The sequence below is a fragment of the Chaetura pelagica genome, unplaced genomic scaffold, assembly GCF_000747805.2.
Source record: "Chaetura pelagica isolate M959 unplaced genomic scaffold, ChaPel_1.0 scaffold164, whole genome shotgun sequence".
Taxonomy (NCBI): Eukaryota; Metazoa; Chordata; class Aves; order Apodiformes; family Apodidae; genus Chaetura; species Chaetura pelagica.
In genome coordinates, this window is record NW_009952971.1 from 576449 (window position 1) to 601026 (window position 24578).

Here is a 24578-nt window from a genome sequence, read left to right on the forward strand (position 1 = left end):
AAATCAGAAAAAAATCACTAGTATTTAGGCTCCAAAGTAATAAATAATACAGGACTATCAAAACATTAATATACATTGGAAAGAAATAGTGCAAGCTTAGGTATCATTATATTCTATCAATCCATTTGTTCTATATGGTTAACGTCAAGAAAAAGCTGTGGTGTACATTGACACCTCACTGAAAAGAAAGTCTCATTTACTGCAATGAATATGGAAAAGACTGAAGTATTTGAGCAAAAATAATCTAATATAAAAGATATGCTGATTGCCCTTTCCTTTATAATGATCATAAATAATGCCATTTGCAGTTCTGAGGCTTGTTTAAATTGCTGTCAATTAATAAAAATCCAATGGGTTATCCTGTCTCTTCAGATAAACTAATTTACCAATAACAAAATCTCTTACCAGATATGGCGAATCCACTAAAGCCTACAGCAAGCACTAAGAATGAAATAGCCACTCCTTTACTGTGAGAATATCCCACCACGAGAAGAAGAGTTGCTTCCATACCAAAACCTGGGGAAATCATAAGGAAAATCAGTTTTAATTCCCTCTGAAATATTGCAAGCCTTAGGATATGGCAATATTTCATAGGAAGACACAGGCAAAACATGACCTCAGAGCAGAATATAACCTGGTATTTCTTTCATCCCTAAAACACATATTCTTGCTATCTCAAATAATCCTGATTTTATTCTTTGTATGCTAAGTTATTGTTACTTTCTGTCAATTTTAAGATGAAAATAAATACTTGTGATTTGGTTAAGTCTTTCCAGCAAGCCCTTATGGGAATGAACACTTAACCAGCTTAGGAATTTTGCAGCCCTTATCACAGCCAGGATTCAGCTCGTGTGACTTTTACTTTTCAGAAGTCAGGTTTGAAATCTCAGGCAGCTTTCTGGGCACTTTTAGTGTGAAGGGTGTTTAGATGAGGAGCCAAAATTCAGCAAATAGCTAAGAGGGCAAATTACCCCCAAAAGCTTATCTGCTGCTTCAACTGTCTCAATGCATTTTCAAATACCAAACATCCATATTGAAACTGGGAATAGGAACAACTGTGTTTATGTGTATTTAGTAGCCACATCTATAATACACAAAAAAATGCCCAAAGTATTGCTGCATAAGTACGTAAAACCATGCAGATTGTTTAGTGTATCCAGCATACTATGTGGGCATTGAGTCTGTGCAAGAAGCTTTTTTAAAAGTAGGAAGACTTACCTCCACAGTTCATTATCTTTCTCACATTAGTGGTTGAAAGAATCTGCCTGCTTCTTAAAAAGTCTGCAATTTGTCCCCCAATAGGAACAATAATTGTCATCACTAAATGTGGAACAGCAGATAAGATACCCACCTAAAATAATAATTGCAATTAGCAGAGTACAAAGCATAAGAAAATATTGTTTTTTCATTTTCTGCAGCATTCAGCAACTAATCTGACTTGAATTCCAGGCTATGTGCTAAAACTAAAAATCTTAAGTCGGTTTATTAAATGAACAAAAATGGTGATCTTAACTTGTCATTGTATTTTATGAAGGACAGACAGAATTTTTACCAATCTCTTCCATTTATAGATTGTTTCACAGTTTATATATAAGCTAATGTCTTGTTTTCCTGATTTACAGCCCCACTGCCCTTTCTTTTCAGAAAATTTATGACCAAATGCATCGAACTGAATTGTTACAGTTTTGTTGGTGGCCTGTTGGCCAAAGAATAGCCCAGCAAACCTAATGTGCTTCAACAGATTCCCTGTGGACCATCCTTGTGCACAAAAGCCATTTGCTTTACATTTCTGACCATCCCTTAGGCTTCAAATTTCACAAGGACAAAAAACATGCCTGAGAAACTCTCTGTGTAGAGAAGGTTTTCTCTACTCTTCAAATAAAGTTGTGAAATATTGTCTTTCACTGCAGTTGATATATGCACCAACTATGTTATGACAGCTACCTTCATGTTAATAGATATTTCTCCCAATCAGCCAGATATTAACTATGAGGTAACCTGTATGTTTCAAGCAAAGCAAAGCTTCTTAAAATACCTCCAGCTAAAGATGGTCCCATCTTTAAATGCAGGATGGCATTGCAGAATTGTGACAATACTCCATAATATTGCAACACTTTAGAAGCTACTCATCCAGTTGTCACTTACACGACAATTTAGTGTGACAACTCTTGCAGCATTATCTAAAGAATGCAGATGACTCAAAAGCACAAGCCCCTGTCACTTTCATAAGAAGCAAACTGGTGCTAGTAGAAAGTTTACTTACACCCTGGAGGCTTATTTACATGTATCCATATATAGATTACAGGTCTGAACCAAAATTCATATAAATTACGTGGAACCTTGGATCATCCATAGGTCTCATGTTTTGCCACTATCTCTTTCACTTCTTAAGTGACTAAGGGGAAGCAGTTCTCACCACATTAAAGGGGAATATAGGAAGCTGATAAATTATGCCATCCTTCCTAAAACTAGGTGGTCCTGCTCTGTAAAACACACATGGGAAAAAGGGACCACTTGTCAATATTTTCTTTACATCTTTGGTGGGATCCTGCATCCCTGGGGGTGTCAGGGACAGAGTGTAACGGGTCTCGTGATACCTTTCTACTACCATACATGATCTTGTTTCAAGCACTTAACTGAAGGTCTTTTTGCAGTGTGACCCTAAGGAGATAATCACTAACTCTCATTCTGCCTTCACCTTTCCCTTCCCAATCCTTTGTTATCGTTGTTACTTCACTTACATGTGCCAGTCAAGGGAACAATGACTAGAAGAGATAAGATTTGAGACTTGTAAAACAAAGATAAAGATATACTTTTCCTTCCTCCTCCTAATAAATAACACAAGTGTAGCTCTGATATTTACTTAGCTAAGATAAAAGCTTTACATTATTTTTACATACCTTGCTTATTTCAAATCCAAACACTTCCTCAAAGTAAGCAGGCTGACTAATAAGCAGCAAGTAAAAAGTCCAGCTTCTACAGAAGTTTGCAACAATTATTGCATAGACTGGCATAGATGTAAAAAATTTTCTCCATGGAGTTTTATATTTCTGAAATAAAGAAAGGGGGCTCCAGTCACCATTTTGATCATTATAAACTTCCCTTATCATTATTTTCCCTTTTTCTATCTATTTTTACTTCTACTCAAACAAGCTCATATATGCACAGCTTTCTGTATCAGAATTCCAATGACTTTAGTTAACACCAAGTACATGCATCCATGTTTGGCTGAATGAGGTTTAATTTTAAAAGAAAATCAGTAAAAATTACTACAAAATGCACAAGTGGAGAAACTCAGTGATATCTGTATCCTGACACTCATGTACAGGTACCATGGTATCAGTCATGTGAACATGAACATACTAAGTCCAAAAGATTATGCCTTTAAAAGACAATGTTGCAGTTTCTAAGGCAACAGTCAGGTTGTATACTGTAAGTGCACTGTTTCACCCAGATTGATTTTAGGCATGTCTTTTAGCATTTAAATCTTAATCTCAGCATTCTGAATAATTTCTTTTATCAAGCCTCAGCTGAACTTGCTTGGTCAATATATTTTTTTAATTTGTTTTTTTGTATTTTTAAAACTAACTGCATAATGAAAAAAAACCAAAAAGGGCAGATGGACAGAACTACAATCCTGCTGAGTCCCAGCACCTCTCCATGAGCCCAGGGTTCTGCCCATCTGTGTCGATCCAAATACTGGATCCAGATCCAGATGAGTGTTTGAAAGTCACTTCAGCAAGGTTTCAGGTTGAATTTACTCTACTGTTTATTTAAATACTGGCTCTTCTTCAAAGAAAACCAGTCCACAGATAGGCATATGCAGTAGCTTGTATATCTGTTAAATTACACTCAAGTGAGACGTGAAGATTAAGTGTGATTTAACTCAGGAGAAGCCAACCCAAAAAGATAACTTCGTACTATGGGAAGAAATTAATCACTTCCAAAAATGTTTAATTTAAAAGCAACAATAAAAGACAGAAGATATCCAGCCTGAGTTAGAATTATATGGACATCCTTTGAAATGCCTAATTTCATAGAATCATAAAATGGTTAAGGTTAGAAAATACCTTGAAGATAATTGAGTTCCAACATCCCTGCTATGAGCAGGGACACCTCACACTAGACCAGGCTGCACAAAGCCTCATCCAACCTGGCCTTAAACACCTCCAGGGAGTGGGCATCAACAACCTCCCTGGGCAACCTATTCCAGCACCTTATGACCCTAATGGTGAAGAATTTCCTCCTGATGTTGAACCTAAAACAATATTTTCAAAGCACTTATAAGAAACCATGAACACTGCTGAATTCTAGTTGGTATCAACCAAGACACTATCTCAAGAGCACCTAAAAATGTCACCTGTTAATGAATTGACTCTGTAATATTTCCAGTTTCCTATTTAAACTGGATCAAAGATTTTTTTACTACAAGACAAATGTTTTATTCCTGAGTTCAGTCAAGAACCAATGGTCTGACCAATTAGAAAACATAATGAGGAGTGGTAGTGAGGGTCAGCTAACTATGGATGGTGTAAAATTTGAGCAGATGACGTGAGGCTGAAGAACCACATTTTTTTACTTTCTTAAGTTAGTAAGCATGGTAATAGTTTCATTAAAGTTTTTCAATAGTTAAAGAAATAAGAAAGTTATTATTTAGTATTATAGGACTATTAACTGGCTAGAAAATTCTCTGAGTTCATGTTTTTTTAGCAGTTTCTGAAAACCAAACCAGAACTGGCAGAACTGAGTCAGATTATATGAGGCTTGGTAGCATGTTTCCAGCATGTTTCCCCATGATACTGGGGAATGTTCCCATGGCTGTCCCAGCATGCTCTGCTTGAATTTGAACTACAGTGACTATGAAAGTTTCAATAAAGCTGCAAAAGTAGCTGCAGGGTTTTGTTTTTTTATATACTTTGGAGTAGAAAAAGAGGTATAAATTCCATGAGTGATCTGCTAGAACTGGAACCTGTAATCTCTTCATGCAGAACAACATCCACCCAGAAATCCATCAGCAGATTTCAGATCCCTCCACTCCCATAATAGTTAAATTGTTTAAAACATGCTTTTCTGTCTTTAAAAAATAGTGTGTTTTATTATTTTTTTTCATTTCTACTTGGGTTTGTTGGGGGTTTTTTTTGGTGTTTTTATTACTATTTCATAGGAAACAAGTGTCTGAGTAATATTCTTACTTCCATTGCACCTAGGAGGTTGGCACTCTCTCCAATGCTTTCTTCTATGTATCTTCTTTCTTCATCTGTGATCGTAGGATGCTTTGCAGGACTCTCGTATGAAACCAAAAGCCAAAACATGTACCAAACTATACCAAAACTCCCTTTGAAATGGAAAGAAAGACTTGAAAAAGAAATGCACAGTAAAGCAGCAAACAAGGAAAAAGTCTGTGAATAATTCTAACAACTGTAAGTGACAGTTGTTACTGTTCTACTGAGTCATTCTAACAGCAAATCTGATCCTATACAAAACATTTGTACAAAATACTTTTAGAGTTGAAGCACAGTGGACTTTCCTTTGTTTCATTTACAGAATGATTTCACTGGAAGTGAATATTCACTGATATTTTAACATCGATTTGTACAATGCAGTGCCATGAAACAGCTTCTAGTTCATGTCACCAGACTGTAAATTAAGTTCCATTCTGCTTTAAGGGACTGTAGTTTGATTAGTGCACTAAATTTTTTACCTGTAAAATACAAGATTGGGACATTGTCTTCAACATAGCAATGCACTTCCTGAGTAGCTTCTTAAATTTCTCTATGGTTTCCCCCTAATTCACATCAGTTTTACCCTGCAGAATGAAATCCTTTGGGCCTTTTTTTTCCATCAGTGTAAGTTAAGGTCACACAACTAGTGTGAATGAAGTTATGTTGGTCTTCAGATAGAAATCAGGACATCTTAGTCAGGGCAGGTACTCTAAACTTCTAGTGGTATAAATGGAGTGACATTACATGAGCTGAGATTCTATAAATACATGTAGCGGTTTGCACTACTTGTACTAAAAGTGATGAAAGTTTCATCATGGATTAGTTTCTCTTCTTATTTAATAATGTTTCTTTCCTGTTTTCTCCTTTAAATTCAGTTCTTTCATTGTCCTTTTCTCTAGGCTCTATTTTTAGCTTTACAGACCTACTTCTCTTTTTTTTTTTTGGCCTCTTAACAATAGCCTTTGGCATTTTTAGAAAGGGTAGAGTAAGGACATACAATACTGGAGTGAGATGAGCAAAAATCCATACCATACACATAGAACACTGAAGACCACCCAGTATATTGCACTAGAATTCCAGCTAAAGGCATTGCAATAACAGCTCCTTGGCATTTTTAGAAAGGGTAGAGTAAGGACATACAATACTGGAGTGAGATGAGCAAAAATCCATACCATACACATAGAACACTGAAGACCACCCAGTATATTGCACTAGAATTCCAGCTAAAGGCATTGCAATAACAGCTCCTGCATAGGAACCTAGAAAACAAGATGTGTGGATGAAAAGGGAGAAAAGTTCAGCCTCAAAATACTTCTGTGTTGCAAACTGAAGAAAGAGAAAAGTAGAAAGTTACTTACCACAAAAGGAAGTGGTTGCTAACCTACTTCTCTCTAATGGGGGGGCCCACTTGCTCCAAATACCATGGCAGGCAGGGTAGGTGACACCCTGGGGAATGGGTGTGCCACAAGTTAGCTAATGCTGATCAATCACTCACTTCATTGTCTTTGCTTGTGTATTTTTTTTTTTCATTATTACAAACCAGAAGCTGGAAACGTTTTACATTTCTATAGTCAGGTCTGAGCACAGCCATAGAAAAACTCCCATTTCTATTAAAGTTGAAATGGGTTTTGCATCTCACTCCCGATCCTTAAAGAAGCCTTATGAGACAGATATAAAGCATAATTCTTTTTTTTTGATACCCCTCCCCTTTCCAGGAAAAAAAAAAATTGCAAAGAATTAAAAAGAATGAATCTTAATGTACAAGTACCAGAGTCAAAGGAAGGATGGAAATACAGACTCTCTGGAGTCTTTCTAATGCTGGGCTCATTTCCCCAACTCTCAGTTTTGGTGGCCTTCTAACATTCTTGGATCTAACATTTAAAGTGTAATTTAGGAAATACAGATTACTGTTCCACTGCTCTAAAATTAGAAAACAAGATCAAGAAGAGCTTAAAAATGTCATGTGAAGAGAGAATTTTTTCACTGCCTTTGTCTTTAATGAACTTTCTTGAGCCCTTAAAGCAAATAATTGGCTCGTATTAGTTGGTTTGATATTAAACCAGTTATTTTTAGGTCTCCCTTCAAAGTCAGCCTCTAATGTGACAGGAAGACTACACAGAGATCATGACATCTTGCAGTGTTGAAATTATAGAAAAATTAATATTAAATATACATTGATTTTCCACAAAATTAATGCATAAAATTATTGTGATGTGTACATAGTTATATAGAGTCATTTTTAATTTGATATTTTATTTCCTATTCAAGAAATAAAAACAATAACTTTTGTCAAACATTGATATTATCATAAATACTCAGATTATCAGTGTCAATAAATAAAAAAGGTTGTAAAATACATTCTTCTTTGAAAGAAGATTCTATAAACGATTTACTGTTCTTTTCAGACTCATTAATTTTTCAAGAAGAAAATAATGACAAAAGCATCAGATTGTCATGATTTATTTTAAGCTTTCAGATGATCCTGTTTCAGATGTTTTGCATTCACAATTGCTTTGAAATGTATCACAGAAATGAGTGGGTCGAAAACAGATTATTTATTTTGTAGTTACCCACTTGCTTCAGCTCCTCTCCTCTGTGCAGTCAGGCACACCTCTGTACACACAGATCAGTTTTCATAGGATCACAGAATGGTTTGAGTTGGAAGGGACCTTAAAGATCATCTAGTTCCAATCCCCCTGCCTGAGCAGGTTGCTCACTGGACCAGGTTGCTCCAAGCCCCATCCAACCTGCCCTTGAACACTTCCAGGAATGAGGCAGCCACAACTTCCATGGGCAACCTGTGCGAGGGTCTCACCACCCTCACAGTGGTAAAACATCAATCCGTATTTACAAATGTACACTTTAAGAACTTAATTGATGGTTACCTAACTTTCAGGCACTTTCTGCACCTTTCTTAGAGTCTTTTTATGCAGTAAAGTGCATGAGTTAAATCAGTTCCTGCCTATAGTGACACACACAATGTGTATGTGATACACACAGAAGTGTGTAGCCCTGAGGAGCAAAGAACCTATGATCACAAGCTTAAAAATCTGTATTTTGGTGAAGAAACAAACAAGAAAACAAATTTGGAAGGCAGGATCCATTTTTTTCCATCTTAAATTACGGTAAATCTCTCATTCATACTAACAAGAGCATGGTCAGGGCCTATAATAGAAACTTAATTTCTTTTTATAGATTTAATATGTGAGACTGGTCAACAAATAACTGTTGGGAATAGCACCAGTATAAGCCCTATCCAGTACATGATTTCAGAGAAACATCAATGCTAAATGCATATCTAACTGGCTTCTCAGCAAGGGAAACCTTTGCTATGTAATTTCAAAGATGAAGGAATATCAAACAGCTGTAATTCATCCACTGAAATCCATTACACCAAAAATCCTTGGTAAACTGAAAGCAATTCTTATTTCCCCTGTAAAGTTCCAATTGCTGATTAGAAGCTAACGAGCAACTCTCCCATTTAGTGGTTATTTCATAATTTTTTCCATACCTCTACAAGGCCCTGCAAGATCCTAACAAAGATGACACACCCATAGTGCACCCTGGCTGCAGACGGTATTAACATGTTGAGGGAGGATGTCAGCAGTATAGCAGCACCAAATACTCTGCAAAGGTGGAAAAAAAGAAGGAAAGGAAGGAACTTCAGTGTTGTTCCAACTGACTTGTTCCACATGTGCTCACATATCAACACAGGTGTATTTAAACATGTTATTTATGTAAGGACCAGACTGCCTGCTGGACTGGATTAGTGTCTACTTCTATCCAGTGAAATAACCCATCTGATAAAACCCAGACCAAACCTGGATATACACATCTGTTTAGCATAATTTCCTGAGGAAATACATCTTATGCCATCACAGGTATAGATCTTACTCTCCCTGTATATCCCCACTTTTCCCTTTAGTATATTTTCACATCTATTTCAACCAAATCTTATTGAATTTGCCACCCTCTAGAGAAATTAGGTCTCCAAATGGTTCACTAAAACAGGTTCCCAGGTAAAAGAGGGATTCTTGGTAGTGCTTTGTTTGTAAGAAAGTGCCCCCATGAATTCACTGCTTACAAAGCAGAGAAGAATCCACTTTTATAAATACCAAAGACACAGGCAGAATTTCAAACAGACTTTGGATTTTCTTAGACACAAGAATTAATCAATCTGGAAACACATATCCATAGAAAACAGATACTTCTTTCTGCTGGTTTTTCAGAGGTTACTCATTGAATATTGCTGATTTTTGCTCCATCAACATCCAAGAAATTTCTTCAAATAAGGCAGGTTACAAGGTCCAAATAAATGTATGAAGCAATGATTCATTTTCAGAATTCCATGGCTTTGACTAAGTTTTAATTTTATTAAATTAATATCTGTCCCTGGTAGGAGGAAGCCTCTTCTCCAACATTATTGTAATAGCATTTTTTCATGTTCATGCATTCCTTCATTGTGGAAATAATCCCTCCCCTGTCATTTTCCTTCCAGTGGAACTATGCAAAGGGATGAAGCCAGTAGCAATGATTGGCCACTTTCTCTGTACAACATTATGTAGTGCTAAGATAAATCCTGGAGATGTCTGAGCAGACAACATCACGGTATCTGATGTGGAACAGATTTGACAGAAACCTTTAACCTTGCCTGTGTTCTTCAGAAATTGGTGCAGTGCCATAAGTTAGTGAGAAACAGGACTGTGGGCTAAAGAAGCAGGAAGCAGTGCTAAGTTTCAAGATGAAAATTCTTCCCAAAGACATCTATGTTTCACATTCTCTATTTAGAGTTACAGCTGGATACGAATCTTTAAATAGCAAGCTGAGCATACTTCACTTCTATTTGACAAATACTAAAGGGCAGCTTAAAAAAAAGCTTCTTGGCACAGCAAGAAAGCTTTGTTAAATAGCTCTCAATCTGGTCTCTTCATTCTGTTCCCGGTGATCCCCATCTCATGTTAAACAAGTTCTAGCTGACTGAGCAGCACATTTCTGGCTTTGTGTGGCAGCCTTTTCAATACCCTTACTGGGACTGACTGGTGCACGTGTTTGTGTTGCACTGTGTGGACTATTTTGACTTGAATTCTGTCTTTATTCTTAATTTCTTTGTATGCAAGTTTATATTTCAAAGTCCTGTGCAGTTCATTTCTTTACATTATAATACCCCCCTTATGCTCACATAAACCACAATGGTGTCTTGGTTTTCATTTACTTTTTTGCTTTACTGATTAATGGAAAAGTTTGGGATGCTTAGAAGCCTTGTGTGTGATTTTTACCAATTCTTTGTAATAAGTAAATGTTTGTGTTAGGAATTTTTTGAAGAGCAATAGTCTGTAGCCATTCTAAAGGTTTGTAGAGAAAATCCTTATTTGCTTGGAGGCAGGAAAAAGGACTGTTCTGGTTGTAGCTTTTCCTGTTCTCTCTCTAAATCACTGTCTAGCTAAACGCCTCATCCAGTAATACAGTTTTACATTTGTGGATCAGTGTAAGTCTTTCAAAATCACTATTCCTGTTAAAATCATGCCAAGATAGAATATTTGAAATTGTGATGATAGGTAACTGTCTTTGAGGAAATTTATTCTGGTTTTTCAATTCTGTATCTGAAATCAGCTTCTGTTTGCCACAACTGAAAGCTGTGTTTCCCAGAATTGCCTGTGTTCTCATGACCACTAAAGACAAACTGTTTCCTTTGATATATTCCCTCCAGAAGAGAAAGGAAAAGGTAGATTTAGGGAATGATCAGAGAAATGCATCTTCTAGATGAAAGCCTTGACTGTCTTTACAACTTATGCAACTACCAGTAAATATTTAGTTAAGTCAAGGAGCAAATGATGAAATAATTCCATAATGTCACTTTTAAATCAGTTCTCTCTCAGAACTATGCTTTGTTGGAACAACTTTTTCAAAAACATTTACATTTTTCCCCCAGAAAAATGTATGGATTTAAGTGTAGCATAAGTTAGATTTAAATTATGATTCTTCTCAGAAATGGCCTTTTAATCCTTTTTCTGAATGCATATTCAGAATTCATATCCATGAATTTAGTGTATGCCTATGTTAGTGAGTCTGTTTCCTCCATAACTCTTAGTTAAGAGCAAATATGTCTTCCTGCATTTGCATTGCATCTCTCAGTGCACATCCACAAATATATTCAGTATTTCTGCTTCATGCTTTTTTGTTTTGTTACATTTATTTTACCTCCATAAATACTGAATTCCTCTTCCTAAAAAAGACTGTGATTTAGTTCTGGTTTATGTAGAAACTTCCCATTTTATTGTTTTAAATATCTTGTCCAACTAAATGTATTATTTAGATAGAATAAGAATAATTTTCAGCTACAGTATATATAAACATATTTGAATGCTGCTCACATTCTACTCTATTTAATTGGGAAATGGAACATTCTGATTGTTTCTAAGGCATTTCTAAGATGTTTTACTGACCCACACATCAAACCCCAGACTTAGGTTCTTTTTTTCTTGTGCTTATCTGTTTGTTATGTTTACTAAACTAATGATTTCATAATTTGTTATGCTCTTTAGTTTCATTTCTGTTTCTCAAACAATCCTCATTTGCCCCATTTTGCTGCAATGTTAACTCCAAACATGGGCTTGAAACCCTGTTTTTTCTTAAGATCCTTATATTTCAGTGGCAATGGACAGAATGTGGGGTTCAATACTTGTTTTTTGCAGTTGAAAATGGATTAAGGTCATTCTCAGACAGACATATTTCCCTATTTCAAATGAAACTTTCAGCCTGATTAGGAGTGCTCATTCTTAGCCCACACCCCATTATATTTTTTATACATGTATGTTTATTCTCTTGATATTCCAATATTATCTTGAACCAATAGGTGTGGCCCTTATAGGACCACAGTCTTAGAGCTGCCATGCCCTCTTGTGCATTTCTCCAGTACACTTTGTGCAGTGGCATGGGCTTCTGAAGAAGGCTTCATACCTCCAGCACAAACACCACTAGAGCTCATGTCTCCTACAGAGTGAGCCAAGCCTTGCTTCATGGTGTCCCTTGGGTTGAGCTCAACCTACAAAACCCATGTAGCTGTGTTGTTGAATTTTCATTCCGACATATCCATGAATATCCATTTCATGCTGGCCACACTCCAAAACATATTTTAATGCCATGGCACAAATGAAGAGCTTTAGAGTAGTAAAAGTAAACTCTGGAAAAACTACAGTATGCCAAAGAAACACAGGCAATGACATTGCCAGCATTCTCAACCCTGGCATTAGCAGGGAATTAAAATGCCCTGACATGCCTTCAGCAATCCCTAGACTTGGGGGAAAACCCATTTCTGATCTGAAATCGGAACTGTATAACTGTGGAGAGAAGAAAATAACCATATACAGAGGAAAAATTAATACACACAGTAGTAGTATGTCAAGGAGAGGGGAAAAAAAAGGTAAATCTTGGTCTTATAAGTGACCAGAATAAGCGCTGAAACAAAGAATTATGCTTTGTTTATCTGTTTCTATTTGTAGACCCAGCAGACTCCGTCCCAAAAGACAGAATCTAACATTGATCCTTGGTGTTTTACTTACATTGGCATAATATGAAGGTCATGAGCTGTGATTTGGTCCTTCTGTAATACAAGTTGTAATAACAGCAAAATCATATTTGACTAAGAGATGGAGCTGAGGAAGGAAATTACTCTGGCAATTCAGGAAAAATTCTTAGTATTCAATGAGGTTGCAGAGGGAATTAATCTGCTTGGGTTTCAAGCCAGTTGGCTCATTTTTATCTTTGGGGAAAAACTGAAGAGAAATAAATATATGTATTTTCTTCTCTGGATTTCTCATCTCTGCATCTGCTCAGCCCCACATCTACCTTTTCCAGGCAATTCATATTCCATGCTCATTTTGCACAGAAGTGTGTTATAGATTTTGCTGCTCAGCTGGAAGAAGTGCCAGCTCCAAAAGTGAGCTGAGAATAGTGGGAGCACAGACACATGCCAAATGCTCAGTGCCAGATGGGTGACATACTGGGTTACACATATGATATCTGAAGCTAAAAGGTCCTGGTTGGAAGCATCTTTTTACCCCAATGACAGGGAGTGAAAGTAAAGCTAAAATCCCTTGCACGTGAATGGGGAGGAGTCAGTTCCTCAGATGTTTGAATCCCATCTTTTTCTATTTGTACTATTTTTTAATGTAACTAGCAAAGCCCACAATTATCCATCTCTTTTTATTCTCAAAATAAGTGGTACAACTCTGTGAGAACAAAACTGTTATGGAAAACAAGTCTGTCTGTTCTAAAGCATAAGAATTACCTTCACTAAAGTTTATAATTAAAAAAAAAATTAAAATCACAGAGTAACTTTTTATGTTCAAAATAGCAACTTTTAATATTTATTTAAGGCATGAAATACTGTAGGTTTAAGTTGCTTAAATATGTGCTGTATCAATGAATTATGAATTCCCTTTCATTACATTCCAAAGTAATTGATGAATAATAAGTATTGGTCACTGACAACTACAAAACAAGGTTGCAGATATTTTAATGGATGTACACTGAGAGCTATGGAACAAAAGATCATTTCACATGATTCCATGATAAACTAAAGTAGTTTTCAATAGCTTTGTTGGAAAATTCTTTCAGGGTTATAACTAGTTTTTACCTCCAAAAAGCCACTGATGATAATTTCATGGAAGGCTTTTCTACAGAATGGGAAAGTTTGATTTTTTTTATTAGTTTTTCTAGGGAATCATGGGGAACGTGTGGAAGCATTGCACACTGCTACAATAAATTCAATCCAAATATTACATGGTGGTTTATTCTGACTGTAAAGAGGAATCTGTGGAAAATGTAGCCCATGTTCATTTCTAAGACATAAAACCTCTGCACTTGCCTATTTTACTGTAATACTGATCATATTATGGAGAATATTATTTTCAGTGGGTGCAGCATCTGAATTGAACAAATACTTAATTTGTGAACAAATATAAAACATTTTTACTAGTCCTTGTTTAGGTGAAGGTAAAAACTAAACAAGAATGAAAAAATACATCTTCCTTGCAAAGTCTTTCCAACCTAGTCAAAAGATGAGATGCAAATTATGTCTTTTAAAAGTGGCATTTGTTTGGATTCAAGTTATAGAACTGGTTATTGCCATTAGTTTTTCTTACAGAAATCACTTATGTTAAACAAGGACTTATTTTATCAAACATATATAAAAAATAAGCTGGGTCATGATTATCCTTTGATGTTATTTCTTGAGCTGTGCTTGTTTGGGGAAGTCCCAGTACAGGAGCAGCTCTGGGTGGATGAACATGTATTAACCAAAATGGCTTTTGAGACTATTTTGTTAGCTCAAGATTTCTAAAAATTCCTTTTCTTTGACTCTGCCTATTATCATTCATCTTTGACACAACTCCTCCTGCAAAAGGCCAACAACACAACATAGAACTGATTACATTATTTTATTTATACAAGGCAGAGAATTTATTGTCTGAGAGGAATTGCAAGGCTGAATGCTGGATTGAATGCTTAATTTTTCCATTAAAACATAACGTCTAGAGAGAACCAGGACAAGAGTTAGCTGGAATGCATGCAGCAGTTTTTCAAAATCCTTCCTTCTGCAAATGCTGCTAGCAATGACAATTTGTGATCATCCTTTTAAACTGATTTTTCTCTGAGTTATGCAGTGACTTTATACATAGAAATTTTAGATGTTTAGCTAGCAGTCAAGACTTCCCTTCTTACATAGCATATATCTACCCATACTGGGTGTGATGAGAGTCTTCTAAGACTTTCATACAGAACATAAACATTTTGAGGAACTGTATTTGCTGTGGTTTGATCTGCCATTACTGAATTTATTTATTGATAAATAAATCCCAAAATATTCCCAAGTCTTTTAGCAAAATGGACCATGCAAGGTCTGGATCAAGCAGCAGAGTGAAATACCAAGCAGAGACTAATTCAATGTGTACCAGTAGCCTGAAGTTCTTTAGCCTTCTGCCTTCTCCAAGCCCCACTAATGCCACAGACTCACAGAAGTCAAGCCAACAGCCTAACATTTTTCAGGCTGTGTCTGCCATTGCCTGTTTTTGTTATGTCAGGGTGTATTTTATGAAGAACTTGGGCACTGTTGGGTGACAGCACCATTGCAAATGATGCTGAATGTAAAAAACTCCTAGGTCATTAAATTCTGATGTTGCTCTTACCAGCAAGTGCATTACATCATCCTTTCATAAGCAGATCAGATTCCATCTCAGAAGTAATTAACATTGCCCTAATTATTTTGGAGGCCTTTGCAGCTTGCTACTCCCTACATCCACTAGATATCTTGTACCTATGTTATTTTATTTTAGAGGGTTTTGTCTCTGCAGTTCACCCCGACAGCAGTCCTATCTTCTGTCTTTTCTATCGTTAAGAAAGCCAAGCCCCCTTCACCTCAGCTTCTCTATTCTTCATTCATTTGATCACCCTTTCAACTATCTCTCTCCTGTTAGAATTCATCTGGGGAACCTCTCAAACCTGTGGTTTCATTTTACAACTCATTATATCCATATATGTCTAGATAAAACTCTGACTCATTCCTTTTAGCTCATTAGCTTTGGGCTGGCTTGCTCTTTAAATACATAATCCACCAGATTGTATTTCAAACCAAGACCATCTCATTCAAATTACCTTACTGAGTTCCAGGGCTTAGGCTGTGATTCAACTGTTTCTGTTAATTTAGAGATATATAACACAGTTATCAAAGAAATCATCTGTTTTTAACTTGAAAATGTTTTGTGGAGCTGGTTGGGAGGATAACTGTTATGTGTTGGACTCAAAAGCTACATCTGTACTTCTTTGTGGGGTGTTTTCTGATATATGGGCCACATGTTACAGCTGATTGTATCTGGTCTGCTCAGAGTAAATGTAGATTCCTTTACACCAAAGTGACTGTGACATTAGTACTTTTATGCAACCAACATAAACAGCCTTTGGTTCATGAAATCCAGGGTACATATTGTGTTGCATGCAGCAGTTTTTCAAAATCCTTCCTTTGGTGAAGTACCAAAGTAGGTAGGGGTGACTAAGAATGCTTATTGGAAAGAGAGCCTGGAATTAACTATGCCAGAAGCACATGTGGGTTTTGTTTCAGAGAGAATTAGTTTTTTCTCCCCCCTGAAAGGGACACTAGTTATGAGGCATCATACATGCAGTAGGGATTCATGAGGCTTAGGACCTGGGAGAGAGCTAGGAGCAAAGTTATTTGACAGTTTTGACAAATTTGGATTATATAATCCTATCAAATATTAAGTTTCTTTATCAGCCTTGTATGAAAGCATCTGGTGTAATTTTATGAAAACTGTGTGGCCAATTCTCTACAGATACTGATTTCAAATTATTTGGACCAAAGGAGGATGGAAAGCAAAAATATGTCCAAATTTCAGCCATAATTCTACTTTTGTTACTTATATCTGAAGAAGCAGGATAACATTCTGAATTTTTAATATTTAGCCCTGAAAGGATAAATGTAGTTCCCAGCATTTTGTATCTTGAGGTTCACTACCATCCTGTATCCAAGTAGTTCCAAAAGTCCACACTGTGGACTTCTACCAGTCAGCTGAGTTTAGTACAGGTGCTTCTCTGTAAGACAGCAAATGGTATTTTAGCCTGTAAGGTATTGCCTTGAGGTTTCTTTGGAAGCTATACATTTGACAGCATTAGTTATATTTTACTTGCTTTTAATTTATTTAAACTTAAACTGTGCTCTTACTGACTTCTGAAAATGGTAATACATTCTGACATTTTTTTCAGCTTCTTCTGTGAGCATCAGTGGTTCCCTCCTGGACTGCAAACTGTGAGTACCCACTCATTTGGAATATTTAAGTTACCTGCACTGATATTTATTAATGATGTACCTGTTATGTCACCTGTTCATCACCTTTGCAATCTAAACGATCCTGATAATATTTCTCCCCCTCTAGTTATCTTTTCAGTTTGTAAACATGTTGATTATCCTTCCTTGAACAACTTCTGTTTATGTTTATGTATTTGAAATGAACTAAGGGAAAATGACCCCTGTATGGGGAGACACTGTTTAGCTGTTCTGCAACATACATCACCATTCTGACTTTAGCATAGGCTGATTTCCTGAAGGCTTTGTTGACCCCTTCACTGCAGACATTTTCAAGTGAAATGCCCACCCTGACATTTTATGACTTCATAAATGATAGACAGAATGAAGTGGATTTTTTTCTGAATCGGGCCTCTAGTTTGCATAAAATGGTATAAAGGTAACAAAGCTGAGATTATGCCATGAATATTAGAGGGGATGATGAACTCAGCTGTCCAGCAAACCAGATAGAAGAAGCTATCTTTGACATTAGAGAGGAATATGTATTCCCAAGTGCCAGTCTTGGGTTCACTGTGCTTTGTGACAGAATCACTTAAACCTGATCCTCTTTAATAACAATCTGTGGCCAGAAGCTGTAGTATGGCAGCTTTATTTGGCTTTTTTAAAAAAAAAAAACAAACAAACATGATAAACCAGGTTATTTTCATTCATATGTGTAGGAAAGGAGGAGGGGGATGTGTCTGGGTGCCCTTCATACTAAATCCTATTATAAACCCTCCATGAAGCATTAATATGTAAAAGTCGACCTCCCGCCATCTAATCTGGTATAATAAGGGCTTGGATACATTATTAATTTTTGTCACACATCTGAGGCCCCCTTTTATCAACCAAAACCCCCATTCAAATCCCTTGTTGCATCATTAAATTGTGAAAACAGCTTCATCATTCATGACAGAAAAATGGAAGCACCCTGAGCCATATGGCAGAGGGAGCAGTGGTACCAGACACCCGTAGATGTTTCCCCAGTCCCCTTCTTGCAGCGACTGGTGCTTAAAAAACCCTGCAAATGCAAAAGGGTGACAAAATCATCTTGGGGTTTTGGTGCAATATTGGCTGCTTTGCCTGGAACAAGATGAACCCAACAGTGGTGCCTGGGATTGGAGCCCAGTTTAATCTGCAAGATTTTGAACTGAACATGAAAGGTGGGGTTGGCAAGAACAACTTCAGGGGTTCTGTCTTACAGTGCAAGGTCAGTTTATGTCTTCAGAAGTTGTCTCTTGTCTCGCCATCTACAAATCCCCTGGTCGTGCTATGAATTATACATCAATTTGGAAAGCAGAAAAACACACAATATGTCCACCTGCTAAAAGAGAGTGAATAATTTATCTCATAAAACCAAAATATAAAGATATAAAGTTCTGGAAATGCTTTGGACATATATTTCTAAACCAATCATCTGCCTTGCATTTTTTATGCTTCTCATTAAGGCTGGTTTAGAGAGAAATATTCTGATTTCACTGACACGCTAGTGACAGTTTCAGTGAAAGTCTGTGGGACTGAGGTGAGATGCACTGACATACAGTTGTCTGAGATATCTTTCAGTTTATTCATGTAAAGAATCCTACTGGATTACTTGCTGAGAAAAAGGATTAAGCCCTTAATAACAAGGTGAATGGCACTTTAAAAACCAAGATGAATTTGAAATGAGGGGTTGATTTATATCATTCCAATCAGGTTAGAGTGCAACAATGGTGACAAGTTCAACATAGATGAGAGATAATTGCATTATAGATAAATTTGGCATACTTATGTAGCAAGAATTCTTAATATGAATAGTGCCAGGATTGCTGTTTAACAGGTAATGAAAAACATGTAATTATCATAGAATTATAAGGTGATTTTTTTTTTGTTTTAATTTTCATTCTATTATGTTATTTGTAAGAGGGCTGTAATATTTGAGTATGCACAAATCAGTTAAAATGGTCACTCAGCTTTGTTTTACCAAAAAAAAATACATGATTATTGCAGATTTATTTTTGAAACAGTACTTGGTACATACAGTCAAAATCTGCATTTCTATTTGAAATATATAACAGAGGAACTAAATTCCTGCCCTATGTAATCTAACAATGTCCCATTCATTTCTGAGAATCTTGCCTGGTTTACAGTAAATGCTTAAACTGTTCATTTAGGAAATCAGTGCCACAACATTTTGGTAATGCTTTTGCTTGGATAAGAGGTTTATTACAGATTGCCAGCATGTTTTTTTTAAAGAATTTTTGAAGAGTGTGTCAGAAGTTAAAATAAACCACTATTTAAATTATCCTGAGATGAGGTGGTAAAAACCAGCACAGTTTCACACCTCCCCTAGACGTGTGAGAGCACAGACAGCTGCAGCTTTGCAATAGTGTTAAAGTGGAATAGGAAAGAATCAGTTTAAATAGAATTATTCTATTTCTAGATTAAAGAAAAAAAACAACTGCATTGTTTTAAGGCCCATCTAGCCTGATATTCCCTATGGTATTAATCCTTATATTTCACTTGATTATCCCCTATATTTTGCTTAATTATCCCTGTACTGAAAATGTTTTAATAGCTAGAATGTAACTTCTAATATGGGAACTAAACACCCACAGATGAAGAATCTAGCATATAATTACTCTGTTTGGACCAGTGGTGACAGTCTTTATTGGTAGTATTTATGCTTTTTTAATTTATCTGTCTTTAATTTAGTGATTCTTGTTGGATCTTTCTATAGAACTAAAGCACACATTTATATCCAGCATATTTTCCAGTGGAACTACATGCATACTTTGCAATCAAATCACATCCCAATGTTTTTTTTTAAGACATGAATACACTGAATACATAGTTCTCGCTATTTCTTTCACTATGTGGAATTATAATCTTTAAAGTAAATAAATATCTCTTTAAAAATCTCAGATTTTTCAACACTCATATTAATATCCTTGTACTCAAATAATCCACAGCAATGAAAGATGAGTATCAGTGACCTAAATACACCCACTCCACTACAACTGGAAAAAGAAATATCCCAGATTACACCAACTTCCTCATTTGAGCATCATGTTGGAAGTTCATGATTGGTTTTTAGTTCAACAAAGCTTAAAATCCCACTCAAATGGAACTGCTTTCCAGGGTGGTTCCCCACTCCCTGATGTTACTTTGCACTTGAGTGCTATATGTATTGAACAGAGCCCAGTTACCAGGTGGCATTTTATTTATCATCTGATCTGGTCCTTCATTTATGCATCTTTCCAAAATGGCTGATGGAATATGAAGATCACAGTAGATCTTGTTTAATGACTATTCAGAAGTATTGTATCTTTGAAAGGTTCATAAACAGTTAATCATAAGTCTCCCAGTGTGACAAATATCACTAGGCCAGTTACAGGCAATTACTTGGTTGTGCAAACACAGAAAGAAGGGGTTTCATCACAGCATGTGGTGACCCACACAAATACCCCAAGTAACCTGGGGTCCTCACACAGCAGACAGGCAGATCTACATGTTCTGGGGGCGACACAGAACACCTGAGGTCTGAAGTGCTTTGTTAACTGACTCACTTAGTGAGACACTATGAATCTCCCTGGAGGAGCTCAGAGTCAAAATAACTGCACCACTTTCTAGTTTGTTCTTTTTAAAGCAAAATGTTTGCAATATAGTTGTTAAGATGCTACAAAAAAAAAAAAAAAAAAAAAAAAAAAAAAAAAAAAAAAAAAAGGAATTCCTAAATGACATTTCTGAATTTCATATAAGAATATTGCATTCCTTTCCTTGCTTTAGAACATTTCAACACTTTAGCCATTGCATCCATTTAAATAAAATTTGTAAAGATAAGAGTTGAGAAACCACCAAACCACAGATTTCTTTTTCTTTCTTTTAGTAAGATTTCAGTCCCTGAAAATGATGATTGTTTTTTAAAACTTGTCAAGATGAGATGAATTCTTATTAACTCTAGCCCAAGTTTTAATCATGGACTAAGTAGAAATTAGATGGCATTGGAGGACTGTCAGCATTTCATCCTCTTTCTGTTCATGTCACATGACAACCCTTCTGCTAGGAGCCTCTGCATTTAAAACTGTAGTTTAAATGGATTCAGATATGATTTATGTGTTTTTAAATGGCATTAACTCATTTCCATCCTCCTGAAAACCCTGCTTGGACTAATCAAAATCCACTGTAACTTTGTGAAAAACACATCATTGAATTCCCAACAATCTCCAAAAGGAAGTCTCACCCTTCATTCACTTTTTGGGGAGAAAGCTTTGCTATTACTAATCAGAAAGGGTTCTTACCAGTGAACATGTATATTATTTTGGATTTGTCTCTGGGATCTACTTGTCTGTTCTTGCCCCTGCCATCTCAGAAGCTCTGAATCATAGCTGACTTTCTCTGGATAAAGATAGTTACATAAAACTCTCTGCAGAAACCATGAATTCTTCCAGTGTACTGCAGCCTGGGGAGATGGGGACTTTTTTTTGGTACTGTACATACAGACTGTACATACATTCAAATGGGAGAAGTAGCCCAGATTATTTGCAAAACTAGATGTCCATGTGACAAGATGCCTTCCCTAAACTACTGGAGCCTGCTCAATACTCTCTGCTATCATCATGTTATGCTTAATTGGTAACAGGGTTAATTGTTCATTGTTCATTAAGAACTTAAGCCTGAGAAAAAGTGTAAGTGTAATAGAACCTACCCATGGGACTCTGAATTGTTCTTCCTTTGTTCCCCTAGTCTTCTGTGGATGGTTGCACAGTGGTTTCATACCAGCTTCTTCCAGAGATGGATTATCCTCTGGGAGAAGTGGTCTCCAGCCTCTTGTGACAAGAGGGAATCCTATTTTCACACACAATTCAAGGGATGCAAGTTTAAAATTTCACTAATTGTAAATGAGGAGGCACCTGAGACCCAGTCTGTGTCTTTTGAAAAACTATATTGCCTTGCAATGTTCTGAGGGTTCCCTATTGCTGCAGAGGTCAATAGAGGTTGAAAGTGTTCAGGAGCACTGACTTCATCACACACTAGTCCAACTTCTGTTGCCTACCTGAGAGGTAAGTGCTCAGGAGGTGTTTTGTTTCTGAATCTTCTCTGGAATTTTTGAGCACAGCTTTGTTTGACCTTGTTGGTACTACAGCAGAGTAAATAAACCTCTTTAAATGAAGCATTTTTGCAGTGTTAGGCTGAAAATACTCTACAGCAGAAAATTCTCAGTTATGCAACATGAGGCAAATTGAGACCCAAGTTACCAAGTGCAAATTTCTGAGAAACTCTGTTTATTACTTCTAAATCTGTAAATCACTAAATCCCATCTGTCAGAAATAATGGGGAGCTATGCGTGATCAGAGCAGTGGGTCAAGGCAGAACAGGATAACCAGGCAGCAGCAGCCTTGAGTTCTAAAAAGATCTCAGTAAAATGCTACCCATTGACAGACTCAGTTGAAGAAAATGTTAGAGTTCAGAGCTCAGGGTTATTCATTCTTAACTGGCACTAAGCATTTCAAAACAGGGGCAGAATCAAAATAAAGGGTTTCAACCCAGCTCAGAACTCCAATACAAGGCAAATGACTGTAGATCACAGGTTTGATTAATGCTTTGTGTGTGCAAAGGTTTTCTTTCTGCCAGGGAAGAGTAATTTTGTCCATGTGTTACACCTTAGAGAAACCTTCAAATTATGTCAACCAAATCTCTATAATTGGTTACTAGAGTGAAGCTTAATGTCAAGCACACTCAGTGCTATACACTCAGCAACTCTCTGTCAATAACAAATTAAGATCCCAGAGCACACCTTAAGGTTCTTCCCAGTTTCCTTCTTAGCATCTGTAGTTTATCATCCCTGCTATCTTTTCCATGTATTCATTACTTTCTTTCTGTCTAGGGAATTAATCTCTTAAAAATCTCCTGTTTTCCTGAGCTCAAGACTGTGTTTCTCATGGATCTTTAACATGATGATGCTATTCTAGAGTCTATTATTTTTTATGTAGAGTACATCTGAATTCTGGTTTTCTGTATGAATTCAGACATGCTCTGAATGCAAAAGAAACCACTGATATTCAGTGAGGTTTGTAAAAACCAAACAAAACAGTTACTTGACTACAGTATGAAGGTACCAGTTGTGGCTTTTGCATGAGACACATAAATCAGCAGAGACTTTGGTAGTAGCTCATATTCTATGAGGTGCTGTCGACCTCTATGCCTGCATGGTCACTTATCTCATGCAGTTTCTTGGAAGGGATATGGACATCAGGACTTGCACCCCATTTCATCCTGTTCACTTCTAGTTGAATGTGTAGATGTCAAAACCTCTGTGGCATTCAGAAACTAACTGGTATTTTCACCTCCTCAATACCTTATTATTGCAACCAATACATCTAACCACACAGCACTCTATTCTCTGCCTTTTTGGCCTACAAAATAAATAAAAATCACAGCAACTACCCATAGTTTACTATTTGTAGTTACTGCCATGTATGTCGTATCTAGTTCCTTGTTGGAGTTGTCTCTGAGGCTTTCACAATAGTAATAACAAACCACTAGTCTGTGAAAACTGCTGAGTTAAAATACACCCAGGTTCATAGCTGGAAATAATCTTCATTTACTGTTATAAATGTGAATGTTTATGAAGAGGGGGCAAAACTGATTCAGAGATGGCAGGTTGTGTGTTTCTATTACTGAGTTTTCCTGGGAATGTCCCTGCCATTGTCTTGCAAATCTTTGTATTTGGTTAAATCCAATTAATCCTGAGGAGCTACAGACTTAGTAAAGAGCAAAAATGCTCAAAGGAGCAAGAAAAGGAGAAGAATCCTGTAACTGGCTGTTAATTGTTATTTGAAATGGTCTTTTACATTTCTTAACCATTAGCAGAAAGATGGTCCTTGTAAACAGGCAGGCAATGGGTACCTCAGTTTAATAAATGTTGTGGTTTTTTTCATTTGCTTTTAAATGAGGGATGTTTGGGTTATCTCAGTTACAGAACATTTCACCAGTAATAAATACTAACTATTTTTAATGCAAGTCTCTGCCTTAAAGATGTTTACCTTGGAGAGAGCATTTTTGCTGTAGCTCCCTTCTCTTTCCCCTCCCTCTTTCTCAAACAAACACCCGTTAGGAAAAGTATCTCTGCCTCTCCAGGCCTACCTTTGATGTTGCACACTCCTGAGAAGAGTTAAAGGTATATATTTCTGGTTTTGCTATCCATTTGCACCTAGTTCGTTATCCTTTTGAAGAGTGGCACTAGGACCTTGGCTACTTGTGCGAATGACGAGCCTATGGCATTAAGGGGGGATGTGAAAGCCTCATGTGTCTTGAATACTCAGTGGATCTAATTAACAGGTAGAATCGCACCCAGGGTGCTTGAAAAACTGCCAGACACCATAGAAACCAGTCCTTAAGTCCCTGCACCATCTGCACTTTCTTTTCATTGTGAAAGTCGCATTGAAACATGTTTTTCGACCATTCTAAATTCATGTGTGTGTTAATGAAAAATTCCTGCTAATGTTTTTTTTCTTTTTCATTAA

General features: G+C 36.6%; 1 protein-coding gene across 1 annotated transcript in view; it reads right to left on the reverse strand.

Moving 5' to 3' along the window:
• The window catches only part of SLC17A6 (solute carrier family 17 (vesicular glutamate transporter), member 6), a 32962-nt gene that overhangs the window by 3096 nt on the left and 5288 nt on the right, over window positions 1–24578 (reverse strand). The window contains exons 4-10 of the mRNA XM_009995857.1: window positions 8734–8848; window positions 6581–6668; window positions 6395–6481; window positions 5193–5335; window positions 2901–3050; window positions 1219–1351; window positions 406–516 (exon numbers count right to left, since the gene is read on the reverse strand). Coding sequence (XP_009994159.1) covers window positions 406–516; window positions 1219–1351; window positions 2901–3050; window positions 5193–5335; window positions 6395–6481; window positions 6581–6668; window positions 8734–8848 — 827 coding nt within the window. The remainder of the gene's footprint in view (window positions 1–405; window positions 517–1218; window positions 1352–2900; window positions 3051–5192; window positions 5336–6394; window positions 6482–6580; window positions 6669–8733; window positions 8849–24578) is intronic.